The sequence below is a fragment of the Salmo salar genome, chromosome ssa23, assembly GCF_905237065.1.
Source record: "Salmo salar chromosome ssa23, Ssal_v3.1, whole genome shotgun sequence".
Classification (NCBI taxonomy): Eukaryota; Metazoa; Chordata; class Actinopteri; order Salmoniformes; family Salmonidae; genus Salmo; species Salmo salar.
Genome location: NC_059464.1, coordinates 17,050,725 through 17,068,038, shown reverse-complemented (window position 1 = coordinate 17,068,038; position 17,314 = coordinate 17,050,725). Strand labels below are relative to the sequence as shown.

General features: G+C 42.2%; 1 protein-coding gene across 6 annotated transcripts in view; it reads right to left on the bottom strand.

Moving 5' to 3' along the window:
• LOC106584166 (ecotropic viral integration site 5 protein homolog) overlaps positions 1-17,314 on the bottom strand; it is a 93,666-nt gene that overhangs the window by 10,696 nt on the left and 65,656 nt on the right. For all 6 annotated transcript variants that reach the window (XM_014169108.2, XM_045706452.1, XM_014169111.2 and 3 more), the window contains 2 exons: positions 16,088-16,234; positions 15,384-15,479 (listed from right to left, as the gene is read on the bottom strand). In XM_014169108.2, the coding sequence (XP_014024583.1) occupies positions 15,384-15,479; positions 16,088-16,234 (243 nt within the window). The remainder of the gene's footprint in view (positions 1-15,383; positions 15,480-16,087; positions 16,235-17,314) is intronic.

Sequence of the window (17,314 nt, the reverse complement as noted above, 5' to 3'; positions counted from 1 at the left end):
TGTGTAAATATGGAGGGGATGTTGGTTTAAAAAAAGTCATTTGACACTAAATAACCATTTACACACTTGCCCGTATACGAGGTGAAAATTGCACATTTGGGCACTGATTAGCACCTAAATTGGAATGCAGTGGCTTTACAGGAACATGCTATAAATGACGTCAGAGCTCAGGCTCTGCGCTTCACAGTGCTGTATGGGTACCCTCCAAGCTCATCATTAAGCTCGGGGCCCTGGGTTTGAACCCCGCCCTGTGCAACTGAGTTCTGGACTTCCCGACGGGCGGGTGGTGGAGGTAGGGGGTGAAGGTAGGAAACAACACCTCCACTTCACTGATCCTCAACACATGGTCCCCACAAGGGTGTGTGCTCAGCCCCCTTCTGTACTCGCTGTTCACCCATGACTGCGTGGCCACGCACGCCTCCAACTCAATCATCAAGTTTGCAGATGACGAACAATATTAGGCCTGATTACCAACAATGACGAGACAGCCTACTGGGAGGAGGTGATGGCCCTGGCGGAATGGTGCCAGGAAAATAACCTCACTCTCAACAAAACGAAGGAGCTGATCGTGGACTTCAGGAGACAACAGAGAGCATTCCCCTATTCACATCGACGGGACCACAGTGGAGAAGGTGAAAAGCTTCAAGTTCCTCGGCGTACACATCACTGACAATCTGAAATGGTCCACCCACACAGACAGTGTGGTGAAGAAGGTGCAACAGCAACCTCTTCAACCTCAGGAGGCAGAACAATTTTGGATTGGCCCATAAGACCCTCAAAAACTTTTACAGATGTAGTTGAGAGCATCCTGTTGGGCTGTATTACTTGCCGGGTACGGCAACTGCACCGCTCGCAACCGCAGGACTCTCCAGAGCGTGGTGCGGTCTGCCCAACGCATCACCGGGGGAACACTGCCTGCCCTCCAGGCCAACTACTGTACAGCACCCAATGTCACTTGAAGGCCAAAAAGACCAAGGACATCAACCACCCGAGTCACGGCCTGTTCACCCCGCTATCATCCAGAAGGAGAGGTCCATACAGGTGCATCAAAGCTGGGATGAGAGACTGAAAAACAGTTTCTATCTCAAGGCCATAAGACTGCTGGCCTATGCACATAGACATGGAATCACTGGTCACTTCACATACTGTTTTACAAATGTAATATGTATATACTGTATTCTCCTGTATTTTAGTCAATTGCTCGTCATAATATTTATATATTTCTTAATTCTATTCTTTTACTTTTAGATGTGTGTATTGTTGTGAATTGTTAGACACTACTGCAATGTTAGAGCTAGGAACACAACCATTTCGCTACACCCGTAATAACATCAGCTAAATATGTGTATGTGACCAATACAATTTGATTTGGGTTTTGACTGACAGCCGTTCTGAACTTGAGCACCGCACGCAACAAAAAGTTTCCCCCCATCCCTCCCGCTAATTTGGCAACTTCTGCTGAATGTTTTGTTGCCTGAGTGAGGGAAAGATGTGATGTTGAGGATTATAATAAATACAGTTTTGATGTAATTAAAGCAAGCCAAACACCCTTGAGTCCAAATGGGGACTTCACATTTACATATCATAAAACTCATGCCATTATACAAAGTCAATATTTATTATCACTATGTTTGATGTACAAGATGACATGGCGTCATACGCTGGGTTGTTATGGACAGAATGAACGTTTGTCTATTGTGAAGAAATATAGCTGCGGAACGCACACCTGAATGCACTCATTACATTTACGTCATTTAGCAGACGCTCTTATCCAGAGCGACTTACAAATTGGTGCATTCACCTTATGATATCCAGTGGAACAACCACTTTACAACGGCATTACTTTTCTATGCGCACCAAAATTATTATCCAAATTGCCTTGTGAAAGCCTATCACAAAGATAGTATTTTACAACTTAGCTAGTCATGTTGGCAATAGAACTAGCTTTCAAATGATGCCCACTAGAACCAGATAGCGATTTATAGATGGACAGTTTTTTCTATGGTGTAAACAATAATTGTGTGATGGCGGGGATGCAGGGTTGTATTCCAAACAAAACTGCTTGTCCTAGTTCCTCAAAAAAGCACCTTATAGTTGAAGACTCTACTTTGAGTCATTGAGTTGCATTGAAATTACTTAGGAACTGCGCACACTTTGGAGAGGTTTGTGGCCACTAGTTAGTCCTCTCACATTTGTCTTATGTTGCATCTACCCAACATTTCCAGGAATATTCTTACATTGAACCTATTTGGTTAACTTTAGCTAGCTATGACAAATCGGTTTGTATTGCTAGTTAAAGATTGTTGTTAGCTAACCAGCTGACGTTAGATGGCTGGCTTGCTAGCTAACATGTAACTTATTTGGCTTAACTTTAGCTAGCAATGAAAATCGTTTTGTATTGCTAGTAACGTTACTCTATGGATTGGGATTTTAGTTCATCTTTTAGCTAGCTAGCGTTACATGTCTAAACAAAAGAGCAAGTTAAAGCTTGTTAGTTAGCTAACGTTAGCTGAGGTTAGATGGCTGGCTTGCTAGCTAACATTAACTTACATCAGTCAGTGATGTTCTCAGAATGCCATTTCGCATTGCTAGTTATTGCCTAATGTTAGCTAGCTAATTAACTGACATTGAACCTATTTGGTTAACTTTAGCTAGCTATGCCAAATTGGTTTGTATTGCTAGTTAAAGCTTGCTGTTAGCTAGCCAGCTGAAGTTAGATGGCCAGCTAGCTAGCTAATATTACATGTATGAACTGTGTAGTGATGTTCTCAGAATGCCATTTAGCATCCATTGTATAATAATGCTAAAATATTTGTATCTGGAATGTAACTTTCAGCATCAGTACAACACGCCTGACTCTCCTCCACCAGTCATACAAGGAGAATGGTCTAATGCCTCCCGTCAAAAAGGGAGCTGGCCCAAGCAAGCACAGGTTACACATGAAGCATGATGATTTGCAGCGAGTTGTGAACTTCAACAACTAAGCAGAGGATAATGCAATAGTATTACCAGGACGCCACATACTTTGGTGGAAAAGCAGCAGTGTGGCATCTCTACAAGGAATCGATGACAACACTTGGTATGTAAAGCATAAACAACACATTTTGATTATTTATTACCTCCACATGGTTGCACTACTTTTAGCATCAAACCACTCGTTCTGGTGAGTATGTTAGATAAATAGATAACTGGTACTAGCTAGCTAGTAGATACTTTTGGTTATAAAACATTATTTGATGTTGGCGAGCCAGGTTAGCTATGATACCACAGATGAAAGGGGAATGATACTGTAGCTAGTTAAATACAACAAGCTAACGTGTAATGTGATGTAGCATGTCAGAGGAACCTGTGCATAGCTTACGTTTGCTAGATACCTTGCTAACAACAGCTAACTGTAGCCCATTGGCATTTAAGGTCAATATAGGGCAGGCACTTGGAGACTACCTTGCTAACTAATCATAGGATGTAGGCAGTTGCAACAATCACTACTGAGTTAGTTCCAATCACTACTGAGTGGTGTAAAGCTCGCTACCATTGGACTCCGGAGCAGTTGAAACGTGTAATCTGGAGTGATAAATCACACTTCACCATCTGACAGTCCGACGGATGAATCTGGGTTTGGCGGATGCCAGAAAAACACTACATGCCGAATGCATAATGCCAACTCTAAAGTTAGGTGGAGGACGAATAATGGCCTGGGACTGTTTTTCATGGTTCGGGCTAGGCCCCTTAGTTCCAGTGAAGGGAAATCTTAACACTGCAGCATACAATGACATTCTAGATGATTCTGTGCTTCTAACTTTGTGGCAGCAGTTTGGGGAAGGCCTTTTCCTGTTTCAGAATGACAAAGCGAGTTCCATACAGAAATGGTTTGTCAGTGTGGAAGAACTTGACTGGCCTGCACAGAGCCCTGACCTCAACCCCATCGAAAACCTTTGGGAAGAATTAGAACGCCGACTGTGAGCCAGGCCTAATCGCCAAACATCAGTGCCTGACCTCGCTAATGCTCGAGGCTGAAAGGAAGCAAGTTCCCGCAGCAATGTTCCAACATCTAGTGGAAAGCCTTCCCAGAAGATTAGGAGGCTGTTACAGCAGCAAAGTGGGGACCAAATGAATATCAAATGGCCATGATTTTGGAATGAGATGTTCGATGACCACGTGTCCACATACTTTTGGTCATGAAGTGTAGATGGAAGGGACATCATCACCCATTGGAGATTTAAAACCAGAACTTCACCCAGAGAGCTGTACATGTCAGTGTGTGGTTAGACAGCCAAATCCTTAGATTTGGCCAACTAGAGAAATAGAATGCCATTCTTGTTTTGGTTGTACTCTACACACATTTGTATTTGCTAGTTAAGGGTAGGCATACTGTCTTTAGAAGCACATCAATACGATATTTACAGCATACAATGTTTTATCTTTGTTATAAAGCTGGGCGATATGGCTTAAAAACTACATATTTTCAAACATATGGTCTATTCACGATATATATCTCGATTTGTTTAATGTTTTCTCTAAATAAGCTTTGTTTTACAATTAAAGGTCAAATATACATTTCAAGCAGTATGCAATAATCCAATGAATTCAGTGCTTGTGAAATTATATTTTAGATTAAATTATAAGCCTACCACGTCACCAACCAAAAATAGAATAACCTGCTTTTTTGCAATAATCACTGATCTGGATTTCAAGTCTATGAAAATGCCCTTTTTGTTCACATTTAACCAGAACCATGCATAATGCAAATTCACTAATAATGACTAATTTCTTGTAGCAGGCAATAGAAAATGAACACCGGTCGCATAAACAATGTCTGAAGCACAAGCCCATATGCCAGTGAGGAGCCAACTAATCTTTATAAACTCAGCAAAAAAAGAAACGTCCTCTCACTGTCAACTGCGTTTATTTTCAGCAAACTTACCGTGTAAATATTTGTATGAACATGAGATTCAACAACTGAGACAAACTGAACAAGTTCCACAGACATGTGACTAACATAAATTGAATGTGACCCTGAACAAAGGGGGGGGGGGGGGTCAAAATCAAAAGCAACAGTCAGTATCTGGTGTGACCACCAGCTGCATTAAGTACTGCAGTGCATCTCCTCCTCATGGACTGCACCAGATTTGCCAGTTCTTGCTTTGAGACGTTACCCCATTCTTCCACCAAGGCACCTGCAAGTTCCCAGACATTTCTGGGGGGAAATGGCCCTAGCCCTTACCCTCTGATCCAACAGGTCCCAGACGTGCTCAATGGGATTGAGATCCGGGCTCTTCGCTGGCCATGGCAGAACACGCACAGAAATCACGCACAGAAAGAGCAGTATGGCTGGTGGCATTGTCATGCTGGAGGGTCATGTCAGGATGAGCTTGCAGGAAGGGTACCACATGAGGAGGATGTCTTCCCTGTAATGCACAGCGTTGAGATTGCCTGCAATGACAAGTTCAGTCCGATGATGCTGTGACACACCGCCCCAGACCATGATGGACCCTCTACCTCCAAATCGATCCCGCACCAGAGTACAGGCCTCGGTGTCACGCTTATTCCTTCAACGATAAACGCGAATCCGACCATCACCCCTGGTGGGACAAAACCACGACTCGTCAGTGAAGAGCACTTTTTGCCAGTCCTGTCTGGTCCGGCGACGGTGGGTTTGTGCCCATAGGCGACGTTGTTGCCGGTGATGTCTGGTGAGGACCTGCCTTACAACAGGCCTACAAGCCCTCAGTCCAGCCTCTCTCAGCCTATTGTGGACAGTGAGCACTGATGGAGGGATTGTGCGTTCCTGTCTCCCTGTAGCGCTGTCTTAGTCACAGTACGGACATTGCAATTTATTGCCCTAGCCACATCTGCAGTCCTCGTGCCTCCTTGCAGCATGCCTGAGGCACGTTCACGCAGATGAGCAGGGACCCTGGGCAGCTTTCTTTTGGGGTTTTTCAGAGTCAGTAGAAAGGCCTATTTAGTGTCCTAAGTTTTCATAACTGTGACCTTAATTGCCTACTGTCTGTAAGCTGTTAGTGTCTTAACGACCGTAACACAGGTGCATGTTCATTGATTGTTTATGGTTCATTGAACAAGCATGGGAAACAGTGTTTAAACCCTTTACAATGAATATCTGTGAAGTTATTTGGATTTTACGAATTATCTTTGAAAGACAGGGTCCTGAAAGAGGGACGTTTCTTTTTTTTGCTGAGTTTATTTCAAGTTTATCCAACTTGGATCTATTTGCTTGCTAACAAGGTATAACAGATGATATATTATGAACACACCCTTCTGTCCGTCTCCAACTGTTTGAACAGCTTGCTAGCCTGTCCACTTTCTGCAGATGTTTAAATGACGTGGCGTACTGTATTTCTCAGAATGATTCCTTATGTCGTGTTTTATGCATATTGCACATTTATAAAAAGAAGACTAAACTGCTAGGCTAAAATACTCCTAGCAGATCGTGGTACTGCAATGCCGCATGACTATTTTTCCAGAATCAAATGTTCATTGATACTCCCATTTTAGTAGTGTTTGCTCTGTGCGCAATTTGAAGAGTTGAGACATAAAAAGGGTATCATTAGAAAGGTTAACTTCTCCTCTATTACAGTAAGAATGTCTCAATGTGTTTCGGTGTCAATATGACCGATCGTTGGACCAAACTCCAAATAGCGAGTTGAAACCGTTTGTATAAGAGGAAGAAGTGATCTCTCATCTTTGTTGTTGAGTGGCAGGGGGTGGGGCTTGATGTGTGTGTGTAAACAGGAAGGTGCACACAGCACAAAAGGAGCACAAGAGACAAGACTAAAAAGACAATATGAGAAGAAGCGGACAAACACTCATGATTCTTTTATTGCATACAGTCATTTGGAATATCTTGTAAAAAATAAATATATTGCCAAGCCCTGCTTTGTAACATGAACACACACCGATTTTTGGGGGGATAAATCTTTTGACACCCAAGCTGGGTGATGTTTGTGCAGTGTTCGCATTAGTAGTTCTGGAATTTGTCCCCCAGTAAAGACCGTTTCCACGATAACATGTATTTACATGACGTGACGGAACATTGAAACATTTGAGACACTGGCTCTTGCTTCTTGCCATAGAAATATCAGCAAGATAGGATAGCCAGCTGCAGGTATCACCGAGCTATGCTAGTCAGCTTGGCTAAACACAAGCAGCACAGGCTTCAGCCTACATATATAACTGAATTAGCTGACCATCTTGAGATGGCAAGTCAGTTAGGAGGGGAGTCCTCAACTTAGTTCTCTCCATAGCAAAGCTAGCTTCGCTTACCTCGCTGTACTCACTCCTGACCTTGTTTGTTGTGATTGAATAGCCAAAACACAGCCAAGACAACTTTAGTTTGCCTTCAGTCATGGCCGCTAGCATTTCATAATGAGCATTGATGAAAAACAAGGCCAAATCAGGAAGTGCAGTCTTCCTTTAACAATGCATATAAGACTATTTCTTGTACATCATTTTTGGATGTGTTAACTCTGTAGTATAGGTCAATTGTCGGTATATTAATGGGTGTGTGTGTGTGGGCCGACGCTGTGAAGAAAGCAGACAGAGAGTCTGACACCTAGTTCACAGGTTTCAGCAATGTTTCTGAAACGCCAACGTGTTTACTTGCTGGGCTAAAACATCAAAGCTTCTGCAAGATCACGTTTCTTCAGACTGAGCTGGTGGAAATACTGAAGCAATCACTGTCAACCTCCCCTGTTTCTTCTCAGATCACAGAAGATGATACTACCACTGAAACTAGTCTGCTCATAATCAAGGATTAAAACGTTTGTCCTTAATGAGAAAAACTATGTAATAATTCACTTTGGATAAAAGTATTAAGAGTTAACAGTGTTGTTTTGGGTGTAGTTTCACACACAGACGACACCAACAGCAATCTCAGGACACTAGATAAAGAACCGCAGCACGGTAGGAAGATTCCCACACCGTGGCTTCAATAACCTGACAAATCACTAGCACAGGAAATGCATAGGTTGTTTTATACTGGCAGAAAATCTGTTGAGCTGCTGCTGATACATTAAAACACCAAGTAAACTTCTCTTCAATCTGTACAAAAAAAACTAATTTTCCATAATGTTCAATTCTTTCAGAGAAAGGTTGATTTCAATCTCAAAATACATAGTCGGAGCTAAACAAAAATCAGCAACCCACTGAGGGTGCCATGTTTTAATGACTACTCAATCAGGCATGAGCATGGTTGGTAAAATATGAAATTATGATACGCTAGACTACAAGAGTCACTTTCCTTTCTGGAGATGATCATGGTTTCTTGGTGCACTCCTCACCTCTGCAGTAAGCAGGCCTTTTTCAAAGCTTTCGCTTTAAATCACCCCACCTTCTTCCTCACATCACAATGAAGAAATCACTCAAATAGATAAGGGCCCTAATCTGTACACCTTTCTGTAGGCCTATGTATGGTGCGTCTCTGTGTCGAGTGCTGGTAAACTCAGTTAGCCGAAATGCTCAGATGATGATGGAGTGGGTACGGAGTGTTGAATTGTGGCTTATGTTGAGAAGTCGCTATGGGCAGGACAACATTTAAGCCTCGTCATGGACTTTGAAGCAAGGTTATTATAGTTTTGCTTTTTTATGTTTTTTTTTACATCTATTCAGTTTTTCTTTTAAATTTGAATTCAGCTTAGTTTCAGTTAGTTTTGAGACCTGATTTGCTAGTTTTTATTTTGTGTAAGTTGTATGAAAATAATATTGTTTTAGTGTTAGGGACAGACAGCATGCTAGGAGCAATTTGGGTTGTATAGTTTTTTGTGTGTTTTTGGGATGTCACTTCTTGCAACTGGGGGGCAGTAATTTACATTGTCGTAATTTACCAGACGCTCTTATCCAGAGCAACTTACAGGAGCAATTAGGGTTAAGTGCTTTGCTCAAGGGCACATCGACAGATTAGTCGTCTCGGTGATTGGAACCAGCGACCTTATGGTTACTGGCCAAACGCTCTTAACCGCTAGGCTACCTGCCACCCATAAGGTGATGGGTCAGGTCTTAGGTTAGTTTAGCCCTTCATGACTCCAATGCTACATTGGAGTCATTCCACGTCCCTTTTGATTAGCTGAGGTGATTTGGTCAAATCTAGAAACAATTTACACTAGATACACTGTTTAATCACAGATTTCCACTGAGGATTTTTGTTTAAAACAGCTTTGAGCCGACAGTTTTTTGTTGTTGTTCCCTCCCGAATTTACATTAGCTCAGAAAATGCAATGCAAAACACCTTTGTGGGAATTTGCATTAAAACAGCACACACACACACACACACACACACACACACACACACACACACACACACACACCATATGCTCTGAAAGTGACATTTCTGAGAGTTTCAAAACCATATTGCACACAGTGATTATGAATGGTTAGACAGAGCATCAGGACAGTTCTACACGTTTGCCCTGCTGTGGTCAACTGTTCAAATGTGAACCCTATGGCTTTATGGTTCTCACAAGTTAAGGTAAGGTCAACCTCAATGTGACTTGGATTTAAAGAGAAACCGAATGTAATAAGCAACTTCTCCTTTTGGCCTATGTGGTATCAATGAGTCAGAAACATTTATTCTAGTGTAAAATTGACAAAAGTGTAAATAGGATCATTTTGGACATAGTCTCATCCAAAACAGAGATTTGCGAGATCTTTAGGGAAAAAATGATATGTCCTTGGGTTGGGTTCTGTTCAATTCTGACCACAGCTGGTAATAATCAATTTGGACCACATTTGCATGCAACCCGATCGTAATGCCCATGGGTAATTTGGTTTGCCATTCGATATCCCTATGGGGCTTGTTTGGGACCATCAGAAAATAACACAATATTTTAAAACGTCAGTAGCTCCACCACATTTCAACAACTTAAAAAACGAACTTTAAATTGTTGAAATTCATATACAAATATTGAAAGCATTTAACGAGACAACTAAAAGGTGTGTAACGAGACGGAAATGACTCCACACAATCCTCACAGTTAAGCATGTTCCTGTTTGCTGTAAAATGGCTGCTGGCTAAGGACGCTGCAGCGTTTACTTTTTCGCTCTTTACATGAATTGCTGTTTGATATGGCTTTGGAATTTATCGTTTTTACCAGCATCTTGGTTTTGTCGCCTGCAATTTCTTTCCCATTCAGCTTTTTCATTTCGGATGTTTTATCTGCTCAACCACGTGCCTGTCTGGTAAGGTTGAAAGCCTCTCCTCCTACTCAGCCTCCCGACAAAAGCTTCTCCCAAGTGGGTGTGACACCTACTCCCATTGCCTGCTGCTTTGATACCACCCGGCAATGTGTTCCCTGTCTGCCCTGGCCGGTATCCCCGTCTGGTACATGTACCCCTGCCACACTGCCCCCTCTCTCCCGAGCTTTCGCTCGCCTCCAGCGCGCGCGCACACACACACACACACACACACACACACACACTTTGAATCTACTGGTTAAACGGACTCTTGGCCTCCCATCCTAGCTTTGTATTCATGTTACCTGATGAAACTGCTGTACAATATGATCTTGTTGCCATATGATACACATTCAAATGCCATAAAAAAGCAACACTACAAAGCTCTCCCTGTCCTCCGCCGTGCCCTGATTGTATTACTGCTGACAATATCCAGCAATGAGCATGTACACCCTGTCACGTCGACTGTTGCTTGCCCCAATTATGACTTGTGCTCTGATGATTTCCGCTTCACTCATTTCTGCTCTCGTAAAAGCCTGGGTTTTCTGCACATTAACACTAGAAGCTTATTACCTACAATTTACCAATTAAAAGTGTGAGTTCACAGGTCCAACCCAGATGTGTTGGTCATTACTGAGAAAGAGTGTTCTGAACACTGATGTTAACCTTTCTGGTTATAACCTTTTTCGGCAAGAAGGATCTTCCAAAGGTGGTGGAGTGGCTATCTTTACCAAGGATCCCCTTCAGTGCTCAAACAATTTCATTATCTGGTTTAAAGCATTAAGCTTTCAAATATCTCTGTTGACTGTTGCTTGGTGTTATCGTCCACGATCACAACCAGCTAACCTACCTGCCCTAAGCTCTCTCCTGGCCCCTTACACTAAGTCTGAATTTGTCCTAATAGGTGACCTAAACTGGGACATGCTTAAACCACCACACCAAGTCTTAACCTCTCTAGGATAGGTGGCACCAAATCGTCTCACCTAAGTAACAGCCAGTGTAATCCCGTGGCGCGTTATTCAAAAACCTTAGAAATGCAAAAACTTCAATTTTTCAAACATGACTATTTTACACCATTTTAAAGACATGACTCTCGTTAATCTAACCACACTGTCCGATTTCAAAAAGGCTTTACAACGAAAGCAAAACATTAGATTATGTCAGCAGAGTACCCAGCCAGAAATAATCAGATACCCATTTTTCAAGCTAGCATATAATGTCACATAAACCCAAACCACAGCTAAATGCAGCACTAACCTTTGATGATCTTCATCAGATGACAACCCTAGGACATTATGTTATACAATACATGCATGTTTTGTTCAATCAAGTTCATATTTATATCAAAAACCAGCTTTTTACATTAGCATGTGACTAGCATGTGACTAGCATTCCCACCGAACACTGCCGGTGAATTTACTAAATTACTCACGATAAACGTTCACAAAAAGCATAAATTATTTTAAGAATTATAGATACAGAACTCCTCTATGCACTCGATATGTCCGATTTTAAAATAGCTTTTCGGTGAAAGCACATTTTGCAATATTCTCAGTAGATAGCCCGGCATCACAGGGCTAGCTATTTAGACACCCAGCAAGTGTAGCACTCAGAAAAGTCACATTTATTATAATAAAAATGTTATTACCTTTGCTGTCTTCGTCAGAATGCACTCCCAGGACTTCTACTTCAATAACAAATTTTGGTTTGGTTCAAAATAATCCATAGTTATATCCAAACAGCGGCGTTTTGTTAGTGCGTTCAAGACACTATCCGAAAGGGTAAATAAGGGTGACGAGCATGGCGCAATTCGTGACAAAAAAATTCTAAATATTCCATTACCGTACTTCGAAGCATGTCAACCGCTGTTTAAAATCAATTTTATGCCATTTTTCTCGTAAAAAAGCGATAATATTCCGACCGGGAATCTGCATTTAGGTAAACAGAGGAAAGAAAATAAAGCATTCGGTCGACTCGGGCACACGCCTAAGCCCACAGTACTCTGAGCGGCCACTTGCCAAACGCGATAATGTGTTTCAGCCAGAGCCTGCCTCGATATCCTTCAGCTTTTTCCCGGGCTCTGAGAGCCTATGGGAGCCGTAGGAAGTGTCACGTTATTGCAAAGATCCTAAATCTTCAATAAAAAGAGCCCAGATTAAACACAACTTGTCAGACAGGCCACTTCCTGCATTAAATCTTCTCAGGTCTTTGCCTGCCATATGAGTTCTGTTATACACAGACACCATTCAAACAGTTTTAGAAACTTTAGGGTGTTTTCTATCCAAAGCCAATAATTATATGCATATTCTAGTTACTGGGCAGGAGTAGTAACCAGATTAAATCGGGTACGTTTTTTATCCAGCCGTGTCAATACTGCCCCCTAGCCCTAACAGGTTAAAACAACGGGACTACCTAAATCTCAGATTATTACCAATCAAACAAGGTATGACTCCAAACACCCAGAAACAGCTACTCTCCTTGATGTTATCCTCACAAATACTCTTGATAGGTACCAGTCTGGTGTTTTCTGTAATGATCTTAGTGATCACTGTTTTACAGCTTGTGTTCGTAATGGCAGATCAGCTAAACAACCTGTACTGATTTGCCATAGATGATTGCTGAAAAACTTTATTGATCAGGCCTCTGTAAATTGGTATAGAGTCAGCTTGATTCTCTCTGTCGAAGATGCTTGGACCTTCTTTTTTTATATTTTCAGTGGTATTGTTAACAAGCGCGCCACCATAAAGAAAATGAGACTTAAAAAAAAAAATTTAGCCCCGGGTTCGACCGTAATCTGGCAGTTACTCCACCTCAAGAACCCCATTTGGCAAAAGGCTCGGCACATAAATACTCAGGCTGTCATTCTGGCAAATTAGAAATAAGTGCACTCAGGCTATCTGGAAGGCCAAAGTTAGTTACTTTTAGGAGCAGTTCTCTCTGTGGGTCTACCCCCAAGAAGTTCTGGAAAATGGTGAAAGACCTGCAGAATAAACCTTCCACCTAACAGCTGCCCATGTCCCTTAGTGTTGATGATGTGGTTGTTACTGACAAGGAGTGTATGACTGAGCTCTTCAAATCACCACTTCATTAAGTCAGGATTCCTAATTGGACCCAGCCACGCCTCCTTGCCCATCCAACACATCCTATCCCAGCCCTTCTAATGCAATTAGCCCTGACGCTCCTCCCTCTTTTCCCCCTGCTCCGCTACACAGCTTCTCCCTGCAGGCAGTCACTGAGTCTAAGGTGCTAAAGGAGCTCCTTAATAAACTTGACCCTAAAAAAAACTACTGGGTCGGATGGTTTAGATCCTTTCTTTAAGGTTACAGCCCCATCATCGCAGAGCCCGTCTCCCCTCTCTGGGAAGACAGCCACGGTGCGTCCGTTATTTAAAGGGGGAGCACAAGCTGGTCTTAACCGTTATAGGCCAATTTCTATCCTGTCCTGTTAATCAAAAGTGTTAGGAAAAACTTGTCAATAATCAATTGACTGGATTTCTTGATGCGTCAGCACATATCCAAGCTGCAGGCTAAGGTTAAATCTAGACTTGGTTTCCTCTTTCACCCCAGCTTCTAAACTAACACTGATTCAGAAGATCATCCTACCCATGCTAGATTACAGAGATGTAATTGATATATCTGCAGGTAAGGGTGTTCTCGAGCGGCTAGATGTTCTTTACCATTCGACCATCAGATTTGCCGCTAATGCTCCTTATAGGTCACATCCCCGCACTCTATAGACTCTTCTGCGAACTGGCCATCTCTGTATTCCCGGCTTAAGACCCATTCGTTGACGCTTATTTATAAAACCCTCTTAGGCCTCACTCCCCCCTATCTGAGATATCTACTGCAGCCCTCATCCTCCACATAAAACACCCGTTCTGCCAGTCACATTCAGTTAAAGGTCCCCAAAGCACGCTCCTCTTTTCAGTACGCTGTAGCTAGTGACTGGAATGAGCTGCAAAAAACAACAACTGGACAGTTTTATCTCCATCTCTACGTTCAAAGACTCAATCATGGACTCACTGACACTTGCGGCTGCTTCACGTGATGAATTGTGGCCTCGACCATTTTGCCCCTCGTGCTGTTGTCTGTGCCTAACAACGTTGTTTGTGCTCCTACCATGTTGTGTTGCTGTCATGTGTTGTCTTAGATCTCTTTTTGTAGTGATGTGTATTTTGTCCTACATATCTTTTTTTTAAATCCCAGCCCCTGTCCCCACAGGAGGCCTGTTGCCTCTTGGTAGGCAGTCACTGTAAATAAGAATTTGTTCTTGCCTATTTAACTAAAAAAAATATTAAAAAATGAGTCTCATTTACATTGTGTAATTTATTGACGGTCCCCAACTAGCACCACAGACAGTCAAACCAACTTTGCCACTGCCGGCTGAAGCTAATATACGAAAGAAGTTGGCTAGCTTGCTGGCTAGTCTAGGCTACTTCCAGACACAAGACCTGGTTAGAATGTTTCAAGTTATCGAGAAGGGTGAGTGACTAACTGTGTACTGTTTTGGCAGAGTGAAAGTACGAAACGCTTCCCACGTTCAAACAAACACACACCAACATCAAAGCATGCCGCCAAATCCCAAATCTCGTTCTCAGTCGCATTTCCTAATGAGGAGAAATGAAACCGAGGCCAAATCAGGAAGTTCGACCTCCCTTTAAAAGGAATAGTGTCGAGACTGGTGCAAAAAATATAGTGAAATGGAATTCTCGCACATGTTTAACCCCAACCCAATGCTTTTTTAACTTCAGTAGTCCATGTAAGAAGAATCAAATTAGCTACTTTGTGCCTCCCCCTTCGGCTAGTGATGCACAAACGAGGCCTTTTTGAAACATCGCCATATCCTGGCCGCATTTACCCGCCAGATTGAGAAGCTTGAAAACACCCCAATAAAGCTTGAAAACCACAGAAGTTGAATGAACATAATTCATGATGGTTTGTATTTTATTTTAGTTCGTTTTGGGGTCAAAGATAATATTTTCAGGATAGTTTTTCAAACAGGTTTGTTAATCGTTTTATTTCAGTTTACTATAGTTTTTTTCCCCATGATTAGTTTTTGTTTCAGTTTTTGTTAACTATAATAAACTTGCTATGAAGTACTTTCAATAGAGATTAAAAGTGCTCTTTAGTCCATGACTAGGCTTAAATGACTAGCCAGGCTAGTATGACTCGGAGGGGGGCCAGGGTAAAGTACTGTACCTGTATCTCCAGTTCAGAGATTTGTTGCTGCAGCTCAGCCATAGCAGCAATGTTGTCAGCCTCTCTCAGCCTTACCGCCATCACCTCCTCCTTGTTCTGAAACAAAGAAATAAACACTGTCAGGCCAGAGTGTCACCGAACATGAAATGTTGACTTCATTGTAGAAAAGATAGCCTATTCCATTTACGTCAGTTAGCCTATTACCTCTGCTGAAGTAATCTTTCTAGAGTGTTACCAAAGGCATGTTAACAGCCATTACCACACTGTAAGCCCCTGGGAAGCATTTATTTTATTACAGTTTAGTATGGTTCCTGAGGAAATCCCAGAGAGAAAAGGGGTGTTGCTACACACACACACACACACACTTAACATCTCTATGCTGGTGAATGTGTTATCTTAAGATGTCAAGAAGTCAAAACAAACTGCTTCCCTGCTCAGAACCTGAAGACCTGATCTTAACAAGAGGCAACAGATCAGATAAAATAATGATTTTCGACAACTTATCACAACAGTGATTGAGAAATATTCACATTGCACGTTCTGGCATGGTTTCAGATTATACGGTGGATGCATTATGCAGCATAACCAGGCCAGCACAGTTCAGTTAGCTCAGCTCTATTCGGCTCAGTAGTGTGAATAGGGTATCAATGGAAAAAGCCACCTCGACAGCCAGTTCTAGTCATCCCAACAGCAAACTTTCTTACCTTGCACTCAATCTCCGCCTGTTTGCGTTTGATCTCCTGCAGCTGAACGTACAGGCTCTTGTTCTGGGCGGTCAGCACAGTCACATGCTCCTGAAAGCCCCGGCCCTCCTGCTCCGCCCGACGCAGCTGGTTGCCATGGATCTGGTTCTGCAGGCGGGGAGGGATATGGAAGGTACATTTTGGGAGGGGGCAGTTTATGCACTACACCCCTCTGCTATATCACAAGAAGCAACCCATTTTAAGCAATTTCTATATCTTGAATCATTATTCGCCTACTACAATAGAAAGTATTAACTTAAAATGTCTGCCCTCTTCAACTTGGAATACAATACCACCTTACACCAGTACATCTGGAGCTACGGATACTTTGACAGTTCAAAATATGTACTTCTGCTGCCCCCTAGAGATTTGATAACGCAATAAAAAGGGCCATTTGAATACCCTCAAATTCAAGTTTTATTTGTCACATGAACAAGTAGTGAAATGCTTAACTTGCAAGCATTACCCAATAGTGCAGTATTCAATATAAACAAGTATGACTAATAAAACAAATAAAAAAGAAGTTATATACAGGGTCAGTGCCAACACCACATTTACAATGTGCAGGGACACTGGAGTATTGAGGTAGATATGTACACGCAGGCAGGGATTAGGAAAAATGTACTGGTAGTAGGATAAATAAAAGTAACAATAATAATAACAGTATGGCAGTAGCATTAGTGGTGGGTGAGTGTATGTACAGTGCATTCGGAAAGTATTCGGACCCCTTGACTTTTTCCACTGTGTTAGGTTACAGTCTTATTCTAAAATGGATTTAAAAAAAACATGTTCCTCACTCTACACACAACACCCCATAATGACAAAGCGAAAACAGGTTTTTAGAAATTGTATAAAAGAATCTACACAGAAATACCTTATTTACATAAGTATTCAGACCCTTTGCTATGAGATTCGAAATTGAGCTCAGGTGCATCCTGTTTCCATTGATCATCCTTGAGATGTTTCCACAACTTGATTGGAGTCCACCTGCGGTAAATTCAATTGTTTGGACATGATTTGGAAAGGCAAAGAGCGGTCTATAGAAGTTCCCACAGTTGACAGTGCATGTCAGAGCAAGCCATGAGGTCGAAGGAATTGTCCGTAGAGCTCCGAGACAGAATTGGGTCGAGGCACAGATCTGGGGAAGGGTGCCAAAACATTTCTGCAGCATTGAAGGTCCCCAAGAAC